The sequence below is a fragment of the Annulohypoxylon maeteangense genome, assembly GCF_022496945.1.
Source record: "Annulohypoxylon maeteangense strain CBS 123835 unplaced genomic scaffold GGS22scaffold_6, whole genome shotgun sequence".
Classification (NCBI taxonomy): domain Eukaryota; kingdom Fungi; phylum Ascomycota; class Sordariomycetes; order Xylariales; family Hypoxylaceae; genus Annulohypoxylon; species Annulohypoxylon maeteangense.
The window spans coordinates 878,234-899,622 of NW_025953253.1; the positions used below are offsets into that span (position 1 = coordinate 878,234).

At 45.9% G+C, this 21,389-nt stretch overlaps 2 protein-coding genes across 2 annotated transcripts; one reads left to right on the forward strand and one right to left on the reverse strand.

Annotated features, from left to right (window-relative positions):
- Positions 1-422: 422 nt before the first annotated feature.
- On the forward strand, positions 423-2,689 carry GGS22DRAFT_160047 (SGNH hydrolase-type esterase domain-containing protein). The gene is made up of 6 exons (XM_047960875.1): positions 423-946; positions 1,019-1,551; positions 1,608-1,789; positions 1,877-2,081; positions 2,139-2,262; positions 2,406-2,689. Exons 1-6 carry the CDS (start codon positions 744-746, stop codon positions 2,449-2,451), a joined length of 1,293 nt encoding a protein of 430 aa, XP_047819982.1. The 5' UTR covers positions 423-743; the 3' UTR covers positions 2,452-2,689.
- A 7,899-nt stretch (positions 2,690-10,588) lies between these two features.
- On the reverse strand, positions 10,589-11,933 carry GGS22DRAFT_124927 (uncharacterized protein). The gene is made up of 3 exons (XM_047958314.1): positions 11,544-11,933; positions 11,093-11,487; positions 10,589-11,035 (listed from the first exon to the last, which is right to left on the reverse strand). Exons 1-3 carry the CDS (start codon positions 11,716-11,718, stop codon positions 10,724-10,726), a joined length of 882 nt encoding a protein of 293 aa, XP_047819983.1. The 5' UTR covers positions 11,719-11,933; the 3' UTR covers positions 10,589-10,723.
- Between the last annotated feature and the right edge of the window lie 9,456 nt (positions 11,934-21,389).

The window sequence follows — 21,389 nt, forward strand, 5'->3', positions numbered from 1 at the left end:
ATATGTACAATACCTACATCTAGATATTCTCGGTAGCATAATCTACTTAGCTACGTCATAGTATCACACGTACATACCTACGTAACGATATGTATGTATAACTTCCCTACCGTAGGTACCTACCAGGTACGTGTAGATATTCTGTACCTAGTACTAACTTCTAAAGTTGAGCCTCATTGACTTTACATCAATTAAAAATACTTTATAACTATACCCTAACACAGCTAAGATATCGTCATCCTCTCTTCTCAAGAGCCGGTCTCTTTTTGCGCCAATAGCATATAAGGCTTAAGCTAGGTAATTACCTAGTAGGTATCTTAGCTTCGCAGTTACGGTTAGAACCTGCATCACATCTGCATAGGTTACCTTAGTGATCTACCTTGCATTGCAGCAGCACAGCTCTGCCTAGCATTCCTGATCAAGAACCGGACATCCATCCTCCGCCATAGTCAACATCATGTGCCTGAAAGACCTATTCAGATCCGGAGATCTCCTATTAGCATCATTACCTATATGCGAAGTCTCGATAGATAGGAATAGCATTCCGTCAGAAGTTATATCATCCGATTACCCCCACATCCAGATGAAGCATTTCAGCAGGCTCGCTAGATCTCCTTCCGAGATCAAAGGCTTCTACGTTTACAGTGTCGTCTATCAGTCATATATATAGGCCATGTCGTATCTTCATACCATCGGATATTTCATTCGAGGAGTGAAGGAAATCTCGAGTGAAGCAGGGAAAGATGTTATCAAAGAAGTTTTCTTACCTTCTTAGTCTAACTGCCTTGGCCTCGGGGACGATTCTCCAGAATGGCCAAGTTAGGATCACAAATTACCCCGACACCAGGGTAGATATATCCTCATATGAATTCCAGACATACGACGCCAATGCCACAGAGCTGTCCTATAAAGGGAGATGGGACTCGAAGAAGGTGTCCTGGTGGTCGTAAGTTGTTTCTGTCAGCTAGAATCAACTCCGATATATATGAAGAACTTAAATACGAAATGGCTCATTTAGAGCTCCCGGCCTCGTCTTCGGCTTCACGGGGGACACGGTAGCCATCACTTTCAGAGAGTTAACTACCGACGCGACACTCATTGGCTACCGAATCGGCGGGCTAGACTGGTCTTTCACGAACGTGACCGCTGGCGCCACCCATCTACTCGTCTCTCCTAAAACTCCCGGTGTGAATGAGACATTTCCGGTGAATCCGCTTCGCTTCGAACTGCGTGTTACGAACTGGGCCTATGGCGTGCAGATCGACAAGGTCCATGTCGCTTCGGGGGAGCTTCTCATTAAGATTCCCCCTTACAAACGGTCAATCGAATTCATTGGGGACAGTCTCACTTCAGGCATGTATACGAGTTACGAGGGTCTCTCGAGCTTTGCGTACGGCGTCGGCGCTGGTCTAGGTGACACGGAATGGTATGTCACCGCGTATCCGGGCATTTGCGTCTCGGACCAGGACTGCTGGGGTAATCCGCGAGGGCAAAGCCACCAGTGGTTTTACGCGTCTGACACGAGTTGGAGGGCAAGCCAACTTTGGGGAGGTGCGTTACTGCAATATCTGCCTACTATCCAACTTACCTCTCATTTTCCTTGGTAGATGAGCCTGAGTCATGGGATTTCGATAAGCAGGAGACAACTCCCGACATTGTCATCATCAACTTAGGAACGAACGACAACAACACGGAAAACCACGTCAGTACAGAAACGTACGTTGACGCATACAAGAAGTTGATCCAAGGTGTCCACGGGAAGTATCCCGAAGCTCAAGTCCTTGTAATGGTACCACCCATTTTTTTCCATTGCCCCGTCGCCCAAAATCTTTCTTTTTTTAAAAAAATTAAGGATTTCACTAAGAAGCCTTTTTAGCAACTATGGATGGGGTTTCATCCTTACGGTAACAGCTACCAACAAGATCTGGGTTATGAGCTAGAATTAAAGGATATTGTGGCCTACTTCAACTCGGACCAGTACCTGTCGAAACCGGCTATCTGGGATGGGACGACGAACACGACGACAACGCTCGACACACCTAGTAAATCTTTCGTACACTACTTCAGCACCAAAGGCATATGTATGCATTTCCTAGCCATTCTTTTGAAGACCCAACACTAATTTCATCTGTTTATAGTGCAGCATAACGATATTGGGCCTCTGTGGCATCCGACAGATGTCGGTGCCATCAAGGTTGCGAGTCACCTTAGCCAATTTATCAAGCTGACTTTCGGTTGGGATTTAATTGCTACGGGTCCTGAGTACGTTTCTTCTCTCCTAGGCATCTTATTTGCTGTATTGACACAGTGTTTGGAATCGACACTCGTTCATCCACTCGTGCTGAGGCCCTCATGATACTGCTGAAACTGAAGATTGGGCTGGAGACTGACAGTGTATAATATAGAATTTTCCACGATACATTGTATTGGAACGATGAACAGAGTTACTAGGTATAGCTGTATAATGTCTACTAAATTCGGTCTGTTGTGGTGAAAGGAGATAATTGGGTTGAGCATATTGACTATCTACATAACACCTACCTACCTACCTACTTAGATATGATAACACAGAGCTAGCTTCTATTATATATAGGTGCTTAGATCTATGCTATCTTCTTACATCCGATGAAGCTTCAGCTATCGCGTACTTTGGAGCATCCGGCAAAGTCATTTAGGTCACATAATCGATACTCCTATGTCGTTATTTATCACTTGAAGAGGACATAAGTACATATCAACCTAAGAGGCAAGACAGTGGCATGCTATGAAGGAGACGCCTGAGATAGGCTCCAACGACATTGTATGTGGACTCCGGCTTCTTACCTTGTTCACACTTGAGATTCATGGCCAAACAAGCCTACCTACCTGGCACGTATCACTCATACTTGCCATAATGCAATATATCTGATAGGAACAGAGGTACCTAAGATATTGTATGACATCTATCATTTTCCAGAGGAAGAGCTTCTTCATGAGCAGTCCTTGACAAAATCATGCATAAGCAATAGCCGAACGGGTCTCGTTCCACCAGACGTAGTCATCTGCTATCGTACCACCGCAACGACATCAGATCTTCTCATCTATATCTTGACACGACATCACTAACTCCGACGAGCCTCATGGATATCAAATAGCGCACGGACGAAACGAATGTCGTACATACTCCTTGATGAGCTGACGTAGTCTAGTAGCGGCCACGAAATTTATGCGGCTCGGCTACTAAATTTGGGCGTCGCGGCTCATGAGGCTCTTCGTGGCGTGAAACGATTCTAGACCTGGAGCATGCGTCTCCGGACGACTGGTGATCCGCGATATCTGTAACAGCTGGAGTGTGAGGCACCCCTGAAGAAGATCGAGGCAGGGGACCCTCCTCACTACCGCACACAAAGTTTAACGATCGCTAAACGATACATAGCCTCATAAGTATCGAGGGAGCGGTAAGTTCCTTTTCCTTTGCCCTCGCTGGGGGCATGATGTAAGAACCATGGTCCGGTCTTTCATGCGCCGAAGAAAAATAACAATAAACGGTGTGGCCGGATCCAGCCCGAGTTAAGCGAATCCCGCATTGATCTGAGGCAGGGGATGGAAGGTTAAGTTAGCAGGGCTGAAACTATCGTGGAGAACATGGGTTTGTATGCTGTTGTTTTTAACCAAAAAAAGGACAAAGTCTTTTTATTATTGTTCATCGTTCGAGTATGAAGCTGTCCGATACGTAGCGATTGAAATGCACATATGCATCGCATAAGACATTGTCCTGCAGACAAGCCTACGTTAGGGCTACCGTGTGCGTATTCTAGCAACAATTCATGATCCAATGCATGGCTCGTGTACCATTTCTTGGACTTTGATTTTGATTTTGATTTTCCAATGCCGGACTTCTTTGAAGTTTTGTCGACAGGATTCCTCAGGACTCTCACCGTCAATGCAAATGATGGTACGGGTATTACTAAAGCGGTGGATATTCCCGCAAGCAATCTTGTGCCAGACCGCTTCCCTACGCAGATGACCAGGTTCAGACAGATAAATAACCCTGGCACGGGTAGATCTCCAGCCGTGGATGACGAAACGTTTGGCCACGATACCCCCTTGTCCTTCCTTTCCTGTGCTAGGTGAGATTGAAGTTTTTGTGGCCAATGATCGGTCTTAGTAGTATGTGCTAGGGAAGGAGACACTCCCAGTTACTCGTGAAGTTATGGTTACCACCAGCATCACCGCCGATTCACTAGCTCGGCATCAAATCAAGGTGCTTAGGGGACAGCTAGGGGACAGCTAGGGGACTAAATGTCGGGTTAAAAAGAAACCCACAGCGGAGAAGATCCCCTATTTGCGAGTTCCTGGGGATTCGGATTTCTCCGTGCAAGAAACAGGTATATTACTCTGTTAGGAGTCTACGTTTTCGGACAGTGATAGTTGAGTCGGTCCTTCTAAGGTGTTCGGGTTGCAGAACGGAGCAGCACGAACTAAGTCTTGTGACCTGAGAGATCACGGACTGTTGCTGCTTGTTCCCGCTCGCCACGTTGGCAGGTCCGGGACGAGGCAACACAAACCACTCAGTACCATCGGCTACAACGCTGACTGGGCTGCTGGATTGCATCGTCTGCATCGTCTGCATCGTCGGAACCTGGGCGACCGACCCGTGGGGAGCGGAGAAACTAAGGCGTTGGTCTTCCCCCCCCCTTCCTTCCCCCCCTGTGGGATGGTACCAAGACTTTGAAACCAAGATGGTTGCAGATCTTGAAGTTTATAGTGACCGCTCTTTAGCTCTCCGCGCTATAATATACCCTAGGCTGCCTAGATAGGTAGGCTGGTAATAATGGTAATAGTGGTAATGGTCATGATGACAATCATTATGCTGCTGCTGACCACCTCGACGGCTCAAGGCTAGGCCTGCAGAAAACGTACGATTTGCACGGATTAGATTGAGACTATCTGAATAAGGGCTTGCCGGCCGATATGATGTGTTATTTCGCAGTTCACGCTAATGTAGTCGATAGATGCCCCGGAATGGAGATCCGTGAGAGCGGCCGCGTCTAGTAGTGGAGCATTCGCCGAGCAACGGCGTCGATGGCTAAAGATTATGATACTGTGCCGAAGTTCACCGGCTTTCGTGTTAGCATCGGGGATGCCAAGCTCGCGATACCTTCGTAATTTTATGAAGATGGTCTGATTTCCTTTCGTGACATGAGTCAGTTAGTCAGCCAAACCAGCCAGGCAGTTGGTCGAGATATGAGTTATGAATTATCGAACCAACTAACTACCTGACTTGACTGAGACATATTATATGAATTGGTTAACTACCTACATGAGCGATAACTAAAGAGAGAATAAGAGAATAACCTAAGTTGCCTATGCTGACCTGTATCGTGAAATCGGCCGAGTTGAGCGGAGGTCGCGTGGAAAATCAACTTGGTTCGCCGTTGATGTTGGTGACGTGTGACGCGAAAAGATTGAAAAGATGCAAAACTCTTATTAAGGTACTTAGGTACCTAAAGATTTAAACCTTGAAGGATCAATTGATTCAAAAGACTTCAGGGTTCCAATGTTCCGAATGGCTAGAGAACGAATAAGGAACGAGTGGATTCGATGGGAGCTAGGACCATATGAAGTTCCAAGCGCCTATGTCGGTGGTGTGGGTCTATCTGTAATTGATCCGCGTTTTTGCGTTTGGGGGATGTGTTGCAGGGATATCTATAATGTGGATGTACGAAGTACATCGCTACATACCTAGTATGTACCTATGTACTCGTAACCAATTAAATTTTATTAGCATTATTATCGTTATTGTAGTTGACCTTGCATCTTACTTATTTCACCTACCACACAAACTGTATGTGCACATAATGATAAAACTCATTTGAGGCTTAAATTCTCCTAATAAGCACTTACATACCTACCCATACATACATAGTAGCAGTCGCGGGAAGTCCCTTCGAAGCAACATCAAAAACTTGATACTACCCATTACTCTTTCACAAGCGGCCGAAACTACCGAGGTCTAGACCATTTAAGACCATTCTGCCCATTGTAGACTATCTACACATTCGACAAACAAGCGTCGTTCTTGTTTCGACTGATCTTCGGGTGACGTAGCCCATGGTCGGCTCCTCGCAGTTTTAGGAAGACATCCATTGTTTCGGGTTTAGCCACGCCAATGAGATGCTACACCAAACAAGGTCCAAATCGATTTAATCATACTCGACTAGGACATCTTGGGTAAAGTGCTTGCAACTAACAACACTATACAGCGCCTTGGGTCAACGTGGTCTGCGTGGTCTGCGCGGTTTGACACTAGCATTTAATAGCTATCAGCAAACTTATGCGCTGGTTGGGACCACCAGCCTACAGACTCGTTAATGCTACGACCATGCGAGACATAATACAATTATGAACTGTCTATAATAAAGCGGTAGCTATAGATCCACTTGTGAAATCGATAACCACTTGGGCAGACAACAGACATCAGTTCTCCTCGCTTGCGTTAGCCTATGCTAATTAATACCTCTAGCCGGTTCTGGCTTGGCAGCTGTTTGGCTATCTGTCTATCTGTTAGGTTGGGCTGCTGCACATACATAGCCCCCGGGTCATCAGATCTCTACGTGGACTAAGCGACGTTTAAAAAAAAAACCCCCCCAAAAACAACCCTAGATACATAGGTCGGAGGATCCTGACGATCATCTCAACCGAAAGTAGTTCCCGATGCAGGGCAGCATTGGGGCGTCGACCTTACAAAACCCCTTGCAGAAAAAGCGGTGGATCACGAGTGCCGGCGAGTTTGCTTGCAAATTAATACCAGTTCCCAAAGTCATCGTCGATGAACGATGATGGGGGGGAGCATGGTTCCTAAATAAGGAACTAATCAGAGTTGACCCACCAGCATTGATGTCTTCGGAATATTAATGACATATGCGATGCTCTCTCATAGATGGAAAATGGAAAGGTAATATATACTTAATTGTTATTAATAATCTTCTTTACCATTCACGATCCCAAGAAAACGTAGGAGGATATATTTACAAGGCAGGGGGAAGAGAACTCTACAATTGTACCAAATACAATTTGACTCTTGAGGTACCTAATATTCGTACAAAACCCTTTATTAATTGTTCTGATAAGTTTTCGGTAGAATAAAGGTCAGTAAGAATAATCGAGAAAAAAGTACAGAATGCGAAAGCAATAGGAGGCGGTGTCAGCGGAATGTCAACCGACCCAATGGAAAGCTAGTCAAGGGTGATGCGTCGTAAATGAGTCCATGTTAGGATTACGACATGGCTCGTCCCAGAAGGACGGGAGATGCGGATAATCCAAATGCATGCCATGGAAGATCAGTCGGCGTTATGTTAATCAATCGAGAAAGAGGCGTACAAGCGTACAGGCGTAATACCGCGGATGTACGTCTGCTACTACCCTACAGTCCGGTCGCAGCCCTGGCAGGCTGGGAACCGGCCTAAGCTTATAGATCCTTGGGTTTTAGATAACCTACCTATAGGTAGGTACGGGACCTATCTGTCTATGCAGGAAGACGCGAATTGTTCACATCAGGTGATATGTTGTGTAAGTCGATAATGTAACTCGATGCGATGTGTTCGCCGCCTGCTGCGTCCTGCCGGACACGTTTGCCTCTTTGGAGCCATGAGTAGTTCGACGGCTTGTTCATTGGTCTGCCTGGACTTGGGGAATACCAGCCAGATCCAATGAATCCGAATCCCAATGAACAGGTGATGTGGAAAGCCGAAAATGCAGACGTCCGATAGCTAGGGGGCAGGTAACCGGCCGGGGGGACAGAAGGCTGCTTCATTGGCGACGGGTTAATGGAGAGACGTTGAGATCGAATAGGATTCGAGGGCCGAGGCTGCGGCAAACAAGGGTGTGATCTGTAGGATCTGATCAACAGAGCTTACTGTGCTCGCCTGCCGCCGCGAAGCCCGACGCTTTGGGAAGTGTGCAACGGTTTCCAGGAATCGGAGAGGGCGACCATGCTGCCATGTTTCTGTAGCCTGATTCATTATAGGAAATCAACTCGTGACTCAACCCATGATATTTGTGATATATGATATTTTTGTTACCGAATTTCTGAGAGCCTCAAAAATTCATGTCACGATGGAGGAATGAAGAAAAAAGGGGGGAAGGGGGGCGACGTATTACGTACCAAGTATCAAAGCATTACGAAGTTGTAAAATACGAATCTTGGGCGCGGTAACGCAGGAAAACGCAATAAGTAATAGGTGTCTACTAAGCTGCTAAGGAATAATTTTTTAATTTTGTAATTAAAGGTACAAATATTACGAGGGTAAATATGGACGTGCCAACAACGCCAGCAGCTAATCTCAGCGTGATCAGCATTACTGATGAAAATCATCAACTAGCCCCCCGCTCATTCGGGTCAGTCCTTGTAAGTTTCCGACGGAAGAGGGATTCGCATCTTCCTTATTACATAGCACAGCGTACATACATACAACTGGCCTGCTGGCTTTCCCCCCCCACACAAAGCCTCAAAATGCCTGGCATTGCCAAGCCCATATCGACTCCATCTACCACGCGACTGACTAGGGCTAGATTCGTGATCTACGAAACGCTATTATGAAATAGGCACTCGACTACGTATTGCCCAGCTCTGCTAGACCCGTAGCGCCACAATTACTATGCAACAGAGAATCTGAAAAGTAGGTAAGTACATACATATGCTGATATGTAAGTTAAAAAAAAGAACGACAATAGTCGGGCTGAGCTAGGTCAAGTCAAGTCAAGTTGAGTTAGGTTATGTTGTGTTGTATTTTGTAGTGTTGTGTTGTGTTCTTTCATTTCCCCTTTTCCTCTGAATCGTCTAAGTAGATAGATAGGTAGGTAGGTCGGTAGGTAGGTACCAAGTAGTAACTAAGTATGAGCAGGTTGGATACCCGCTTGTGGTAATCATGGGGTTACATTTAGCGGGTTAGAAGGTTTCTTTTTAGGTATCCCTGGGATCTGTGCTGGCCTGGGTCATAACGCGGTAACAGTATGTGTGTAGGGCAAGTAACCCGCGGAACGTGATAGTGTCGTAGCGCCAAGGGGAGAGAGACTGGTGAATTGGAAGGGATTCCTCGCTACGTTGCCTACTTATGTACCTACATGTAGTACTTGGGGTGATATCGAGATCAGCAAAATGCCAGATGAAGTGATGTGACTACTACACTCTAAAACATTAAGATTGTGCAAAAGAACAACGGATACTACTCAATATGCTAGCGATACTATGTCTCGTCGTATATACACCTGCCTCCCAAGTTGAATTCGGCCCTACAATACGCACTGACGAGCACGCTGCCTTACCTAGTATTGATAGAGATTTTAGTAAGTCTGACCTTTTTTTTTTGCCTCAATAATTAGCATACGTAAACTATATGACTGAGTGTCGAGGCCCCCAACCGATAATAAATGCTTTTTATAGACTGGGGTTTCGTTGTCTACGTAAATCGGTGGATTTCCTTAGCTGCTTAGCTGCTTAGGGGTAGGTATCCTTTCAGGGACTACCCTAATCTCGCAGTCTTGTCAGCCTGTCTCGAATACCTAGTATCCAAGATATTATCTCCGTGTTACTGTGATAATAAAGTTGTTTTCCTACATACCTACCTACCCAGCTACCTAGTACTCCGTACCTCTCTCCAGTTTTGGCGTGTTTTGACCCCTGCGTGAATCTCGAAACAAAGCTTAGATAGAACCTAAAGCAAACTCGACCTGAATTCTCCACGCAGGGGCAGATCCTCGACCTTAAAACAAGGTTACCTGCATGCCGTTGTTTCTTCTCCCTGCCCGAGCAATGGAAGAAGAAGCTTGACCTACCACATAGTACGCATCGCCTGTCAACCATCCTTGTCGGTTACTATTGGATTTTCATGCGCTGACGTTGCAACAAATCGAGATTACCATGAGAAGAATGAGGCTGTCAAAGTAGCATTTTTGAATGTTTCTTATATTTTTGTTTCCGAAGGCTTTGCTTGCTTGCTTGCTACCCACTTAGTATTGCTATTGCTATTGCTGAGCCAACGTCAATTGTCATCCGTTATCCATCTTCTTTCCTCATACAGAAGCGAGTTTGCTCGTTTCCTCAGAAAACACCATTGCTTTGATCTTTTCGATCCCTGTTGGTACAGTTTCTCATCCCTCCCCTTTGCAGTCCCATTCTATACATTAGGACTAGATAGAATATCCATGAAAAGAAAATACCGAAAAAATACCATAAACGAGAGATAAGATTGCTCTTGTTTTTCAATGTCCCAACATATGTCCCTCCCGAGATGTTTGTTAAACGCCTGTGTAAATGCCCAAAAGTTGGTAGTCCAATGCGCCTCGTCGATGAACAGTCACACCCTGCAGTTAAATGCAACCGGTCCCTATCCCGTCATCCCGTCCCAGTAAGCAAAGGGCCGACCGCTCCCCCCCCTGATTCGTCCCAAGTGTCGAGATATGCCCTAATATAGATCTTCGAATCGGTAAACAGTGGCTCGGAATTAAAAACGAAAACAAAAACAACGAGTGCTTTTGATAAAAGGCGGCCGTCAAAATCGTAGCGTAACCCGCGGGTGGGTATCAAATGCATCCTTCGTGTCCATCTTTTTCTCGGCTCCCGGTAGAAAAAATAAAATAAACCTCCTCTTGATATGTCCGCGCGAGATTAATAGCCATATTATGAATAAACAATAAGTAACGACAACATCGAATAGTTCTATTTATCGATTATGGGCCGGGATTAGCGGTGGTGAGATGCGTTGCCATTGTCGTGGCATCCTCGTTCGTGTCTCTTCATGTTGCTTCGAACACTGAAAGCTTTGCCGCAACCCGCATGAGGACACTTGAAGGGCTTCTCGCCAGTGTGAGAGTGGCTGTGAATTCGTAGCGAGCTCGGTCTAGAGAAGGCCTTGTTGCAAGTTTGGCAGATGTAACGATCCTGTGACTGAGGGAAAGAAGCCGCCGAAGAAGGTGAGATGTAATGATGGTGTTGCCAGGGGTTGGCACCTGGACCTGCTGCCAAAGACACCGTCACTGGTAGTGGAGGGAAGGCCTGGGGCTAAGTTAGCTATGTCTGATTTTGATCTTTCCTGTACCAGACTTGACAAACCTGTGGTAATGGTCTTTGGTAGTAGAGACCAGAGATCTGCGACTGCGCTGCCTGGGCTCCAGGGAGGCCGGCGGAATAGTAAGGTGGTATCGGCGCCTGACCCAGGTACGGAGCTGCAAAAGCGGGTTGCGAATATGCTGGAGCTTGAATAGACATGCGAGGTGCTGCAGCCACTGCCGCCATTTGGTGGCGGTGAACATCCTCCAGAGGTGGAGTCGTCTCATAGTAGTAGTTAGGCGCTGACACGACAGATACTGATCTCGTCGAGGGAGAGTTGTAGCCCTCGAAAGAGGCATCCGAGCTCATGGGAGGGGTGGGGGGTAAAGCTGCTCGTGAAGGACCGTTGCTCCCACAATGAGACGAGTTCGGCCGAGTCTCTACCTTCACTGACGGTGCTGCTCTAAGGCTTAGTACATTGATCGTATTAGGAAGGCCGTGGTGAGCTTCATACCTTGCTGAGACTGAGGTGATTGCTCTGTCGTGGGCGATCCAGCGTCTGCCATTACTAATAGGTTGGAGATCGAGGGTAGAGAGCATTTCGAGGTCTCGTCCATTGGAGGCGAAGGAGGTGGTTGCGGATATCCGTACTGAGCACCAGGCTGCGTTGCGTACATGGCGGTGGCCATTTTATGTATTATGTTGGTATAAAAATATGTATATATCTTAAGAGGCTATTCTCTCAAAATGGCGGTATTAAGTTTAAGTATTCGTCGACGATAGTCGGGTTGAGTATTAAGATGGTAAGGACTGCTAGTTGTTGTCGTTGTTATTGTTAATTTTGTAGATGAGATATCACTCAGTGTATCCTCAGTATCGAAGAGCCGATTAATGATCTAGGGAGGGGGAACGACAACTTAAAAGGATATACGGGGAGGGTGGATACTTAAGTATAGGTAGAAGGCGGATGGTGGGTGAACGACGAGGGTTGACGATGTATCTACCAGATCTTCCCGGGACGTATAATATAAACGACGATCAAGCGTCAATCCATACAGGAATCCCTGGAGAACAACTGTCACAAAATTGGGTGTGGGTCACGGCAGACCTGGGTTGAAATCAACAGTAGATCGCCGGTATCGAAGGGTACTCCTGCATCATCGGCAAGTACATATAGCGCCCCTTATTAATGGGCGAGCGTTGATGTATTTGGAGTCCCATGTGCGGCGATGGGACTCTGGAACTGCTTATGCTCGCCCGCCTCTTTTTAGTGGTCCCAATTCCCCATGTATGGGCTGATGCAGATGGCAGTACGTACAGTATGTATTGATGGGACAGTGGGAGAAGCTGGCCTGGGCTGGGCATGTAGGTGAGATCGAAGGATGGACGTAGGAGAACGGCTCCGCTGGGATTCTCGTGGGATCGCTCAAGGTCAAACGGCTACTGGCCACGCCTATGCACCAGCAAGGGTTTAACAAGACGTCCGTGTGCGTCGTCTGTCTAGGTCTATCTGCACTCAGGGCATCCCCGGTGGACCGTTTAAGCTCATCCCTTCTCACTCTTCGTCTTCTACCTACATAATACTACCAGCATACCAGCATACCAGCATACTATGGTACTAGCACACCAGCATATACCTACATAAACCTCCTCCTCCTCCTCCAAAAGTCTTGGCGAGCTAAGACCAGCAATCCTCGTTGAATGTATGTACATATGTGGTCGTGGGTATTGCTAGGTGCATGGCATCCCCGGCTCACCATTACCCCTTAAGGGCAAACTGCCGTCCGGATAGTTGGTCTGTGACCCCTGTCTTGGTACACTTCGGACAAGGGACCCGGTTTAGTTCTATGTGGAGTAGGGGACTTGAGACGACAATGGACTCGAGGTTAGTGCCGCAAAAGCTTCGTCGTTAAGTCTTTTAAGCCCTGCCGAGCCTGTGCTGTGACCGGATTGTCAAGCTGATCTTATGCCGTCCCTCCCCACGAGCCCTGACAACACATGCTGCAATAGCAGAATGGTTCTCTGTGCACCTGTCAATCTTTTCGGATGACTGCTGCTGGATGTCCCAAAATGTTTTGATCTGTTTAGACCATGCTGCAGATTGTCAGATCTATCCGGCCATCTTCTTTGCCTAATCCGACCTATTCGGGAGCAGCGGCAACTACGACAGCATTGATCAAGACCTGCAACAAGGAGTTATTCGGTCCAGAAGTTGCCGTGCTTGATAGATAAACTAATCCATGCCATGCTATGTATGTTTGTTGATGTTTATTTGTTTATTTCCTGATAACTATCCTCATATTTGCTCTTTCTCTTCTTCCGTCCCTACGGTACTACTAGGTACTAGGTAAGTAGGTAGTAAGCAAGCAAGCAATCGAGGAGGTGAACCTGATTACGAGCTCTGAATGACATCTATGCAGCTATCTAGGTACAGTACGGGAGTAGTGGGCAATGGACAAGCATTGGGTCTATCCAGCTTAATCAATATTAATAAAATATATTCGTTAGAAATTAAGCCAAGGGAAAAAATGATTTCAAAGTCGCAGCTTGTCCGCCGTTTGCCTAGTCGTCATTGTACATTAGAAGTAAAATATTGAGATGAGCCCTACCAGATCATGCAGCGAAGTTGCCTGTGGGAGGAATATCCGAGAAGGGGTCCATGACCTCGTCTAGCCCCAGAGAGGGTGCCACATTTCTTGAGATAGACCTATTAAACAAACCTATGCTCTCATACGTAATACGCTTAGATCCATGTCGGGTAAGCTTAACTGTAAGGATGACGAACGAGTAAAGTCAAGGGAAGAATACATACAACTAGGTATGTACCTATATATGTAACACTAACCACTTGGGTAAAATATGTCTTAATAACTCTGACTGTCATCACTTTAATAATTGGCTTTCTAATTTACCTTAACTAGTTTCCACAGAAGAAGAAGAAGAAGAAAAAAAGAATCCAACACGCTGTAGATATTATAGGTGTTGTATCTTCGGTAAAATGTTTCTAACAAGAAACATTCGGAGGCTTTTTTTTCTTTTTCTTTTTCAGAAACGAATGCTAATCTCATATGATCGTCAACTTGGCGCCAGGAATCTGCTCGCTTAGGCATGGTGGTCTGTGGCCGGCAAGGGTTTATTTTGCCCTGGGATTTACAGTGCCTTCTTAGTCTCTTTTTAGCGGTTATGTCTCTATTCTTCTCTGCGGGCTCTGCCCCTTAACGTGGTCTATGATCGACAACCTAGAACTTGAACAGGGATAGGGTTCTCTCTTTCGGGATGGCAGCTCTACGAACCCCTGTCTCCCTGACACCTTAGCTTCCAAAGCGAGACACCCCGTGAGGAAAGGCATGAAGGGACAAACAAGTTCCGAGTAATCTGGCACGAGCCAAGTCATCACAGAACTCCGCATGCATCAGTGTATCACTACGTACCCCGGACTGGGGTCGATACTGAATAGATTACATCAAGAACGTCTACAATACATACGCTTAGATTTGACGCTTCGTCTGATATGGTGATACTTTGAAGCTAGATCTTGGAACGACTAAGCGTCAACTGAACTTGTCTGCGCAGAAGTCGGATGAAAAATGCTCCTAACTTACACCCCTCGGCTCGTAGCCGTAGCCGCGTTACGCACAACGCCAACACATTTTAGTCTTCCATGTACTTGGCTAAGCTTAGGTATGCCTAGGTAGGTAACTATTTACGAGGCGGCAATCCGTAGAATTGATACTATACCTGCCTAGAGTTCAAGCGACGGAGAAACTAGGTAGATAAGCACGTGAAGTCTACCTAGCGTGACTTGATTTTCTTCTGTCTACTAGGTATTTAGGTAGGCACTTTGTAAACGGATCGCTCGAGGCCATGGAAAAGCGAATTGAGGCTTGCATGACGGCACGCTAGATGGACGCCAGAACAGCGCCAGAACACACTACCTGCCTACGTGGTGTCTTAGGCTATGTTGGAGTGAAGATATGATTGGGCTCGTTTCTTTTAAAGTACATCATCGCCTACCTATTATATGTTCAGGTTTAAGCACACATACACCCAACATGACGAGTTGGTCAGATGAATTAAATCCAATGCTTATTAGAACTTAAAAGGAGCTATTATCGTGTCGAGCTTCGCCAATCGGCATTTACCTAGTGCCCGTACACAGATAATATTCGAGTCTTATCTTACTATACGGGGAAGTCTTAAGTTACCGAGCTTTTCTCAAGTATACCTCCTATACCTACAAGGTAGATAGATACACATTCCTTATTTGACTTGACTTAGTTCAACTTACCTCGTATGATAGGTAATTATTAAATCAAGGGCGCACGAGCTGTACTTCTCAACTTCAGGTAACTATGAAGAAGCATACTCATAGTATAAGATGATGACCTCAGAACATAACATACTACCTAATTAATTACCTTCAATTATAAGATGAGATCAGGCACCTTCAACTCACTAACTAGAAATGGAGATGAAAAGACGGGGCTACTTCGGAGGCTCTAGCTTAATCCTGGTCAATAATAATAGATATTGTTGGTTGAAGATTTATTAGTGACAGAAATAATTTGCACTTCTTTCCCACGAACTGCCTACTAAATAGCGTGCAAATATTATGTATGTACTCTGTTGGACCTACATAGTACTATGTAGAATTATTATAGCTCACTCCACCCTCATCTGACATGGAATACCTGGGGATTTTCCTCTAAGCGACGAGCGCTAAAGCGCCACGCTGATCTCATGTCACCGCGGCTCCCGCAAGCTACTCCCCCGACGGTCGCCCTAAATCCACGCCGCCTATGTCGATCATGACCCCTAATCCAAGCTTTTTTATGAGTAAATATTAAATAATAGTACCTAGGACTTAGGTAGGTAGTCACGTTTTCTCGGGTCACCTTCCCTGAATCGATGTCATTACAACAATATTGCAGTATTCATCATTGTACTCAAACCGAACAATCTCTATTATCATGGCATCGAGTCTTAAACTCGTACTCTCCACCACATGTCTTCTCGGAGATATCTCACTGGCCTTTTTCTTCTTTCCAAACCTAAGAGATGCTTACAACTTCACGCTGCCAGAACTCTAGGGAGGTATGTACATACTAGGTAACCTACCTAAGGACTGCTAGTGCTGCTTCCTAAAGATAAGGCGTCTACGATTAGACGCGTCACTCATCCGTGATCTTCCCTTTCCATTGTAAAAGCTAGGCCAAATTATGGTATGATTTCCTAGCCTCGACTGTCATTCTCCCGAAGAGTAGGTAGCAAGTCTACGTAGATACGGATCACTAGTTCAACCTCTCGGTCGATAATTCCCTCCAATAAAGCGAGAAATTCCAACGATCTCGAGCTATCCAGGTCAAGGAAGACGGTGTCAAGAGTTGATACCTATGCTACCTAGGCTGCTAGGTTAGTGTGAAGTAGATGGTCGAGAGAATTTCCAGTCAACCCTATCAGTTCCAATTATCTCGTAACCCAAAATCTCCTCAGAGCGCCTCTCTAGGGAGATTTGCTCCGTATTACCAGCTGTTTAAATTTTCTTCTACGTCGTATGTCATCGTGTTGCATTGGATTAATGCTACCTGCGGCTATGATAATTCTTCCAGAATCCAAGTACAGTAAACCCCATCGGGGCTGATAACCGGATTCGATTGAGACGGGGTAGTGGGATCGACGATCTAAGCAAGGGGCTATTGGTCCCGAGCCATGGAAATCTTCCTTATTAATCATCCATTTTCGTTCTCACATCTTTACAATAGCTAATAATTAGGCTTTGTCTTAACTGGGATATATTCTTACGATATTGAGAAAAACAAGAGCGAATGTTTATTCTTTCGTGTCATTAAGAAGATGTTACGTCGTGACATCAACTCTTACAACACCTGCGTACCTAGACTGTCTCTAGGGTTGTGTTACATATTGTTCCTACGATATCTCTTTGATACTAATTTAGTTCATTGGTAGGTAACGAAACCTCATCTCGTCCGGATGAGTAGCCACAGCTGCAAGGTGATTGATTTATACATCATACTGATAGATATCTCCCTAACTGTGCCTTCTAAGGGCTGTGCTGCGGCACCCCGCCCAGCGACGCCCAACGACAAATTACAGAAAATGACCCTAAACTGATGCCCAACGTGGACTAACATGCTGACTATTCTCCCTACTTAATATCCCTACCTAGGTACTCAATGGTCAGCTATGATTATTAGAGTACCTACTACCTAAGGAGCCCAGCTCCAATCATGCCAACAGTGGACATCAATACAAACCACGTATACATGCTTATTCACCATTACGTTTGTGCTGTACATGAAATACAACGTCGGGCCATTTAGGGATCGGATATGATCGCATCATGGATAAAAATCTTCAGTGACGGCCTACGTCCTTTGGAATCACCACCAACATCCAACAGCATTCAACCCCGGAGCTGATTCAACTCCCTAAGATCTCCGATAGCCGCAGCCATCCAGGCATGCCTTGCAGCGGCAACGACGCAGGCAGCTATTCCGTACATATATATGTGGGCTTGGCAGCGTCGTTACATACGCATGTTTCGGTAACGACGACAGGTGACCCGCGTCTTGCATATCACAGTTGCTTCTCTCGGTTCACGATAGTTTCAGCGAGAGATTTGGCTGGCTGGGATACTCTTCTGACCCAAGCGGCCTCTGCCGCTTTACATGAGTCTTTCTCAGAGGATCGGGAGCATTATTCCGACGTCAGCTACCTACCTTGTACGTATCACTCGTCAAGGGTCTCCGCGCCCGTTATGGCCTGATGTGGCTGCTTCTACAAGACATCTCATGGTCTAGATCTCCCTCGAAGGCTGAACTAAATACGAGATGCACATTGTACTCGATTTGCCGACGATACATGATTATTTCGATCAAGGACTCTGGAACCCCTGGCATACAACAACGAAATCTAAATAGATCTTGAGCTGAGCCGCAATCAGCGTTAGCTTACCTATACCTAGATGAAGGTAGGTCATGGTATTCAAGGGCCATTGTTCTTAGAGCTATCTCATGCCCAATTCTCAAGTCTATTTAATAGTTTTAGGCATTTTAAGAATCACTGGAAACCCTTACCTGAACTGATAAACTTAGATAAATAGGTTATGGACGGTATAGGATGGAAGATTCATATTCTCAATGAAGATACCCTGGGCGAATAGAATTAAGATGCCGGCAAAAGTGAACCTCGCCGCGGTACTTTGTTCCTAAGAACATGTATCCCCAAGCCATCTTATAACCTATATCAGCCACATTATATCTAATATTACCTATTAATCTTCTTATACCGATACCCTTAGTTACTAACTTAAGAATAAGGCTTACCTACCTCTCATTTAGGCCCCGTAAGTCATTCCTGGAAAGAGACCATATATGGGTGATATGTAGGCGTATGGCTGTAAGTTAGTCACTTCTATTGCGAACTGATATTCCTCGGTATCCGGAGTACTAACAATACTTCCTCGATAATATCCTAGTTACCTAAGCTGCTAGCTAGGTATCTAACCTACTGTAAGAAGCTTTACTACACACATTTAACCAATGATAGTGCGAAAATGGTTTCTAAATGTCTGTTCTGAATAGTGAATTAACCCCCCTTTTCGACTTGGATCATTACTTACCTACATTGATATGGGTTATAATTGTATAGGTACGTATATATAGTTCTTAATTTTCATTTCATATATCCCAAGTCCTGTATATATGCCGGCTTGAAAACTTCACAGGGGCTCACATACATACCTAGGCGTATAAAAGAATGGTGTTCCGTTGTCGGCTGCTCACTAAACATTTGATAGGTAATACTGAAAGCTATTAATGGACAAGTGTGAGACAACTTCATGCGAAGTACATGATGATCCTTAGATTAATTACGCCTCTTTAAATACCGAGTTGGATCCGTAGATCCAGTTGCTAAAACTACATGTCACATTTCACAGCAGACCTCCCACACGTGTACACTACGAATAAGCGAGGGTATCCTTTCTTACATTTTTACTCTGTAACTAGCCTGGTTTATCAGTTGAGTGATATTGTTACACCTAAAGATCCTCAATTTCACCCACGCCGTTGGGCTGGGACTGCGGGCAGGGTTCCAGGATGGACGGAATTCTTGCGAATCTTAGGTAGCTTCAAAGCTCTTGCTCCATCCTAATATTCTTCGTAGTTACATCAGGACAGAGACATCTCGGTACTGGTGGTAAGAAATGTCATTGTAAGGCATCTGTATAGTTTCTTGCGTATTAGAATTACCAGGTAAGATGTACCTACCATCCAAGTTTAGGTATAAATCTAAATAGGGCGCTGTATATCACTTGAGTGATAGATCCTTACAACTCCTAAGATCTCTAGAATAACACGATTTTAAATCTTCGAGACGCATGTTTGTCACATTTACTTTAAGAAACACCCGGGTCTACCCCTCTCCACAACGACAAGGGATACTCTGTAATAAGGTAGGTCTAGCAACAGTTCAAGGTTACTTTACTACTACGTATGTAGGTACATAAATACCCTTATACTTATTATTCATACATAGTGCATACAAGCGGTAGCTATTATTGCAGATCATGGATTACCCTTCCACCTCGGTTCCATCCGGTGGGAAGCTGTCAGCTTCTGTAGTGACCCTAGCAACCGTGATTTATGACATGAGCTCGAAATTGATTAAGTTTCTAGCGTAAATGGCAAAAAGTGACAGTCACGGCTCAAAAGGCGATGTGCCCCGTAAGATTTCTAACCTGCCGAGATTAGTACGCTTCCTAGTTGCAGCTGCGGCTTCCCGTTAGGGGCAAGCTGAGCTCTCTCATTGCTTCGTGTGGTGGAAATCGTTAGTTTATATCATGGGTCAACGTATGATATTACTCAGCCCTCACCCTATTCCCCGGGACCAACTCACCGGCAGTGGCTGGTCGCGTATGTATGTAAAGAATAAGTAAATAGCTTTCCCAGGGCACAGGTCCTGTATCCCAGGGGGATGTGAGTCTCGACCAGCATCCGCTCATACATAATACCTAACTCCACCACCGGGAAGAAACATGACGCCTCTTCACGCTAGAGTAACCCGGCGTGTATTGTTATTCACGTGGCTGACAGGATCACGTAGTATGTTATTATCGGATCGACACGCCCATCCGCACGCGCTTCTTGCCGAACTACCTACAGAACGGCGCCTTTTTTATGCCTCCTTGCTTCTTCTACCATGCTCTAGGGGATAATTAAAAGACACGGGATGACCTGAAACATAAATGAGAGTAGTATTTATGACATATTGCCGAGTCTGTCCTCCTCGTGGCGGGACCTTAATTTGACCTAGCCGAGTCACCATTCGTAGTTTTGCACGTATGAAGTACCACTAATATGATGGCGTCTTTGCTCCAAGATACGTCCCTACATAACTCTGTCTTAGTATATCAGCCCTCTCGCGAGAGTTACCCAAATAGGAATTTTCAATGCCTGGTGCGCATTTTCTAGCTTTTCGATGAGAGATAGTTATCCCGCACCGCCGAACGTAAGCCACCAGATACACCACACAACTAATTCTCACGTATCACTGGATTTATCTATCCAGACTCTAAAAGGGGGGTGGACGCACATAGGCTACAATGCACAACCGCCACCTTTCTGCACGCAATCACATCTAGATCAGCCGATCAGAAAGGGATAAGAAGCGCGGGCTTCACACGGGATAACCTCAACGTCCAAGAGGTTACCTATCCAAGAGATACAGTTCGGTGAGATTTCCTCCTACGTCTCTGCTGGCTCCGTAAGCATAGTCCGCTCAACCGGATGCAGCCTCCCTATGTGCCGTCCCCTACACCCGGCGCCGATCCCATCCCGCGCTGTTCGTTGGAGCGTCGGGGACGATCAGCAGGGGGTTGCTCTCTAGTTCTACAGATCAGTTTTCCACATACGTACGGGCGCCCAGCTCACGTGCCGATCCTCTGGCATAAGCCCAGCCAGTGGGGGAGTTCCGTACGTTGGTAAAACTCGCGTTCGTATCACGGCAAATTTTCTTTGCTGCGTAACCTCACCCTCGCCAGCGGCTTCTGTAGCCTTATCTACGTGTGAGCTGCGCCGATCATGTCTTACTTGCAAGTGCAATATTCGTATATTGCTGGCGAAACTGTGTGGCGACATGCCGGGAGTTATACCGTGCCGTCCTATGTATGCCGGCAGCCTCAGCGAATATGCGATTTTGGGATATCGGCATAGTACTTAATCTATGGCGAACTAACGAGTAATCACCACTCCGAGACCCTGGCATTGTACTTTTCATGCCGTGCTCACGAAAAGGGGGATGGCGGACTCAGCCGACGCAACCCAGTTGAGAGGCCTGA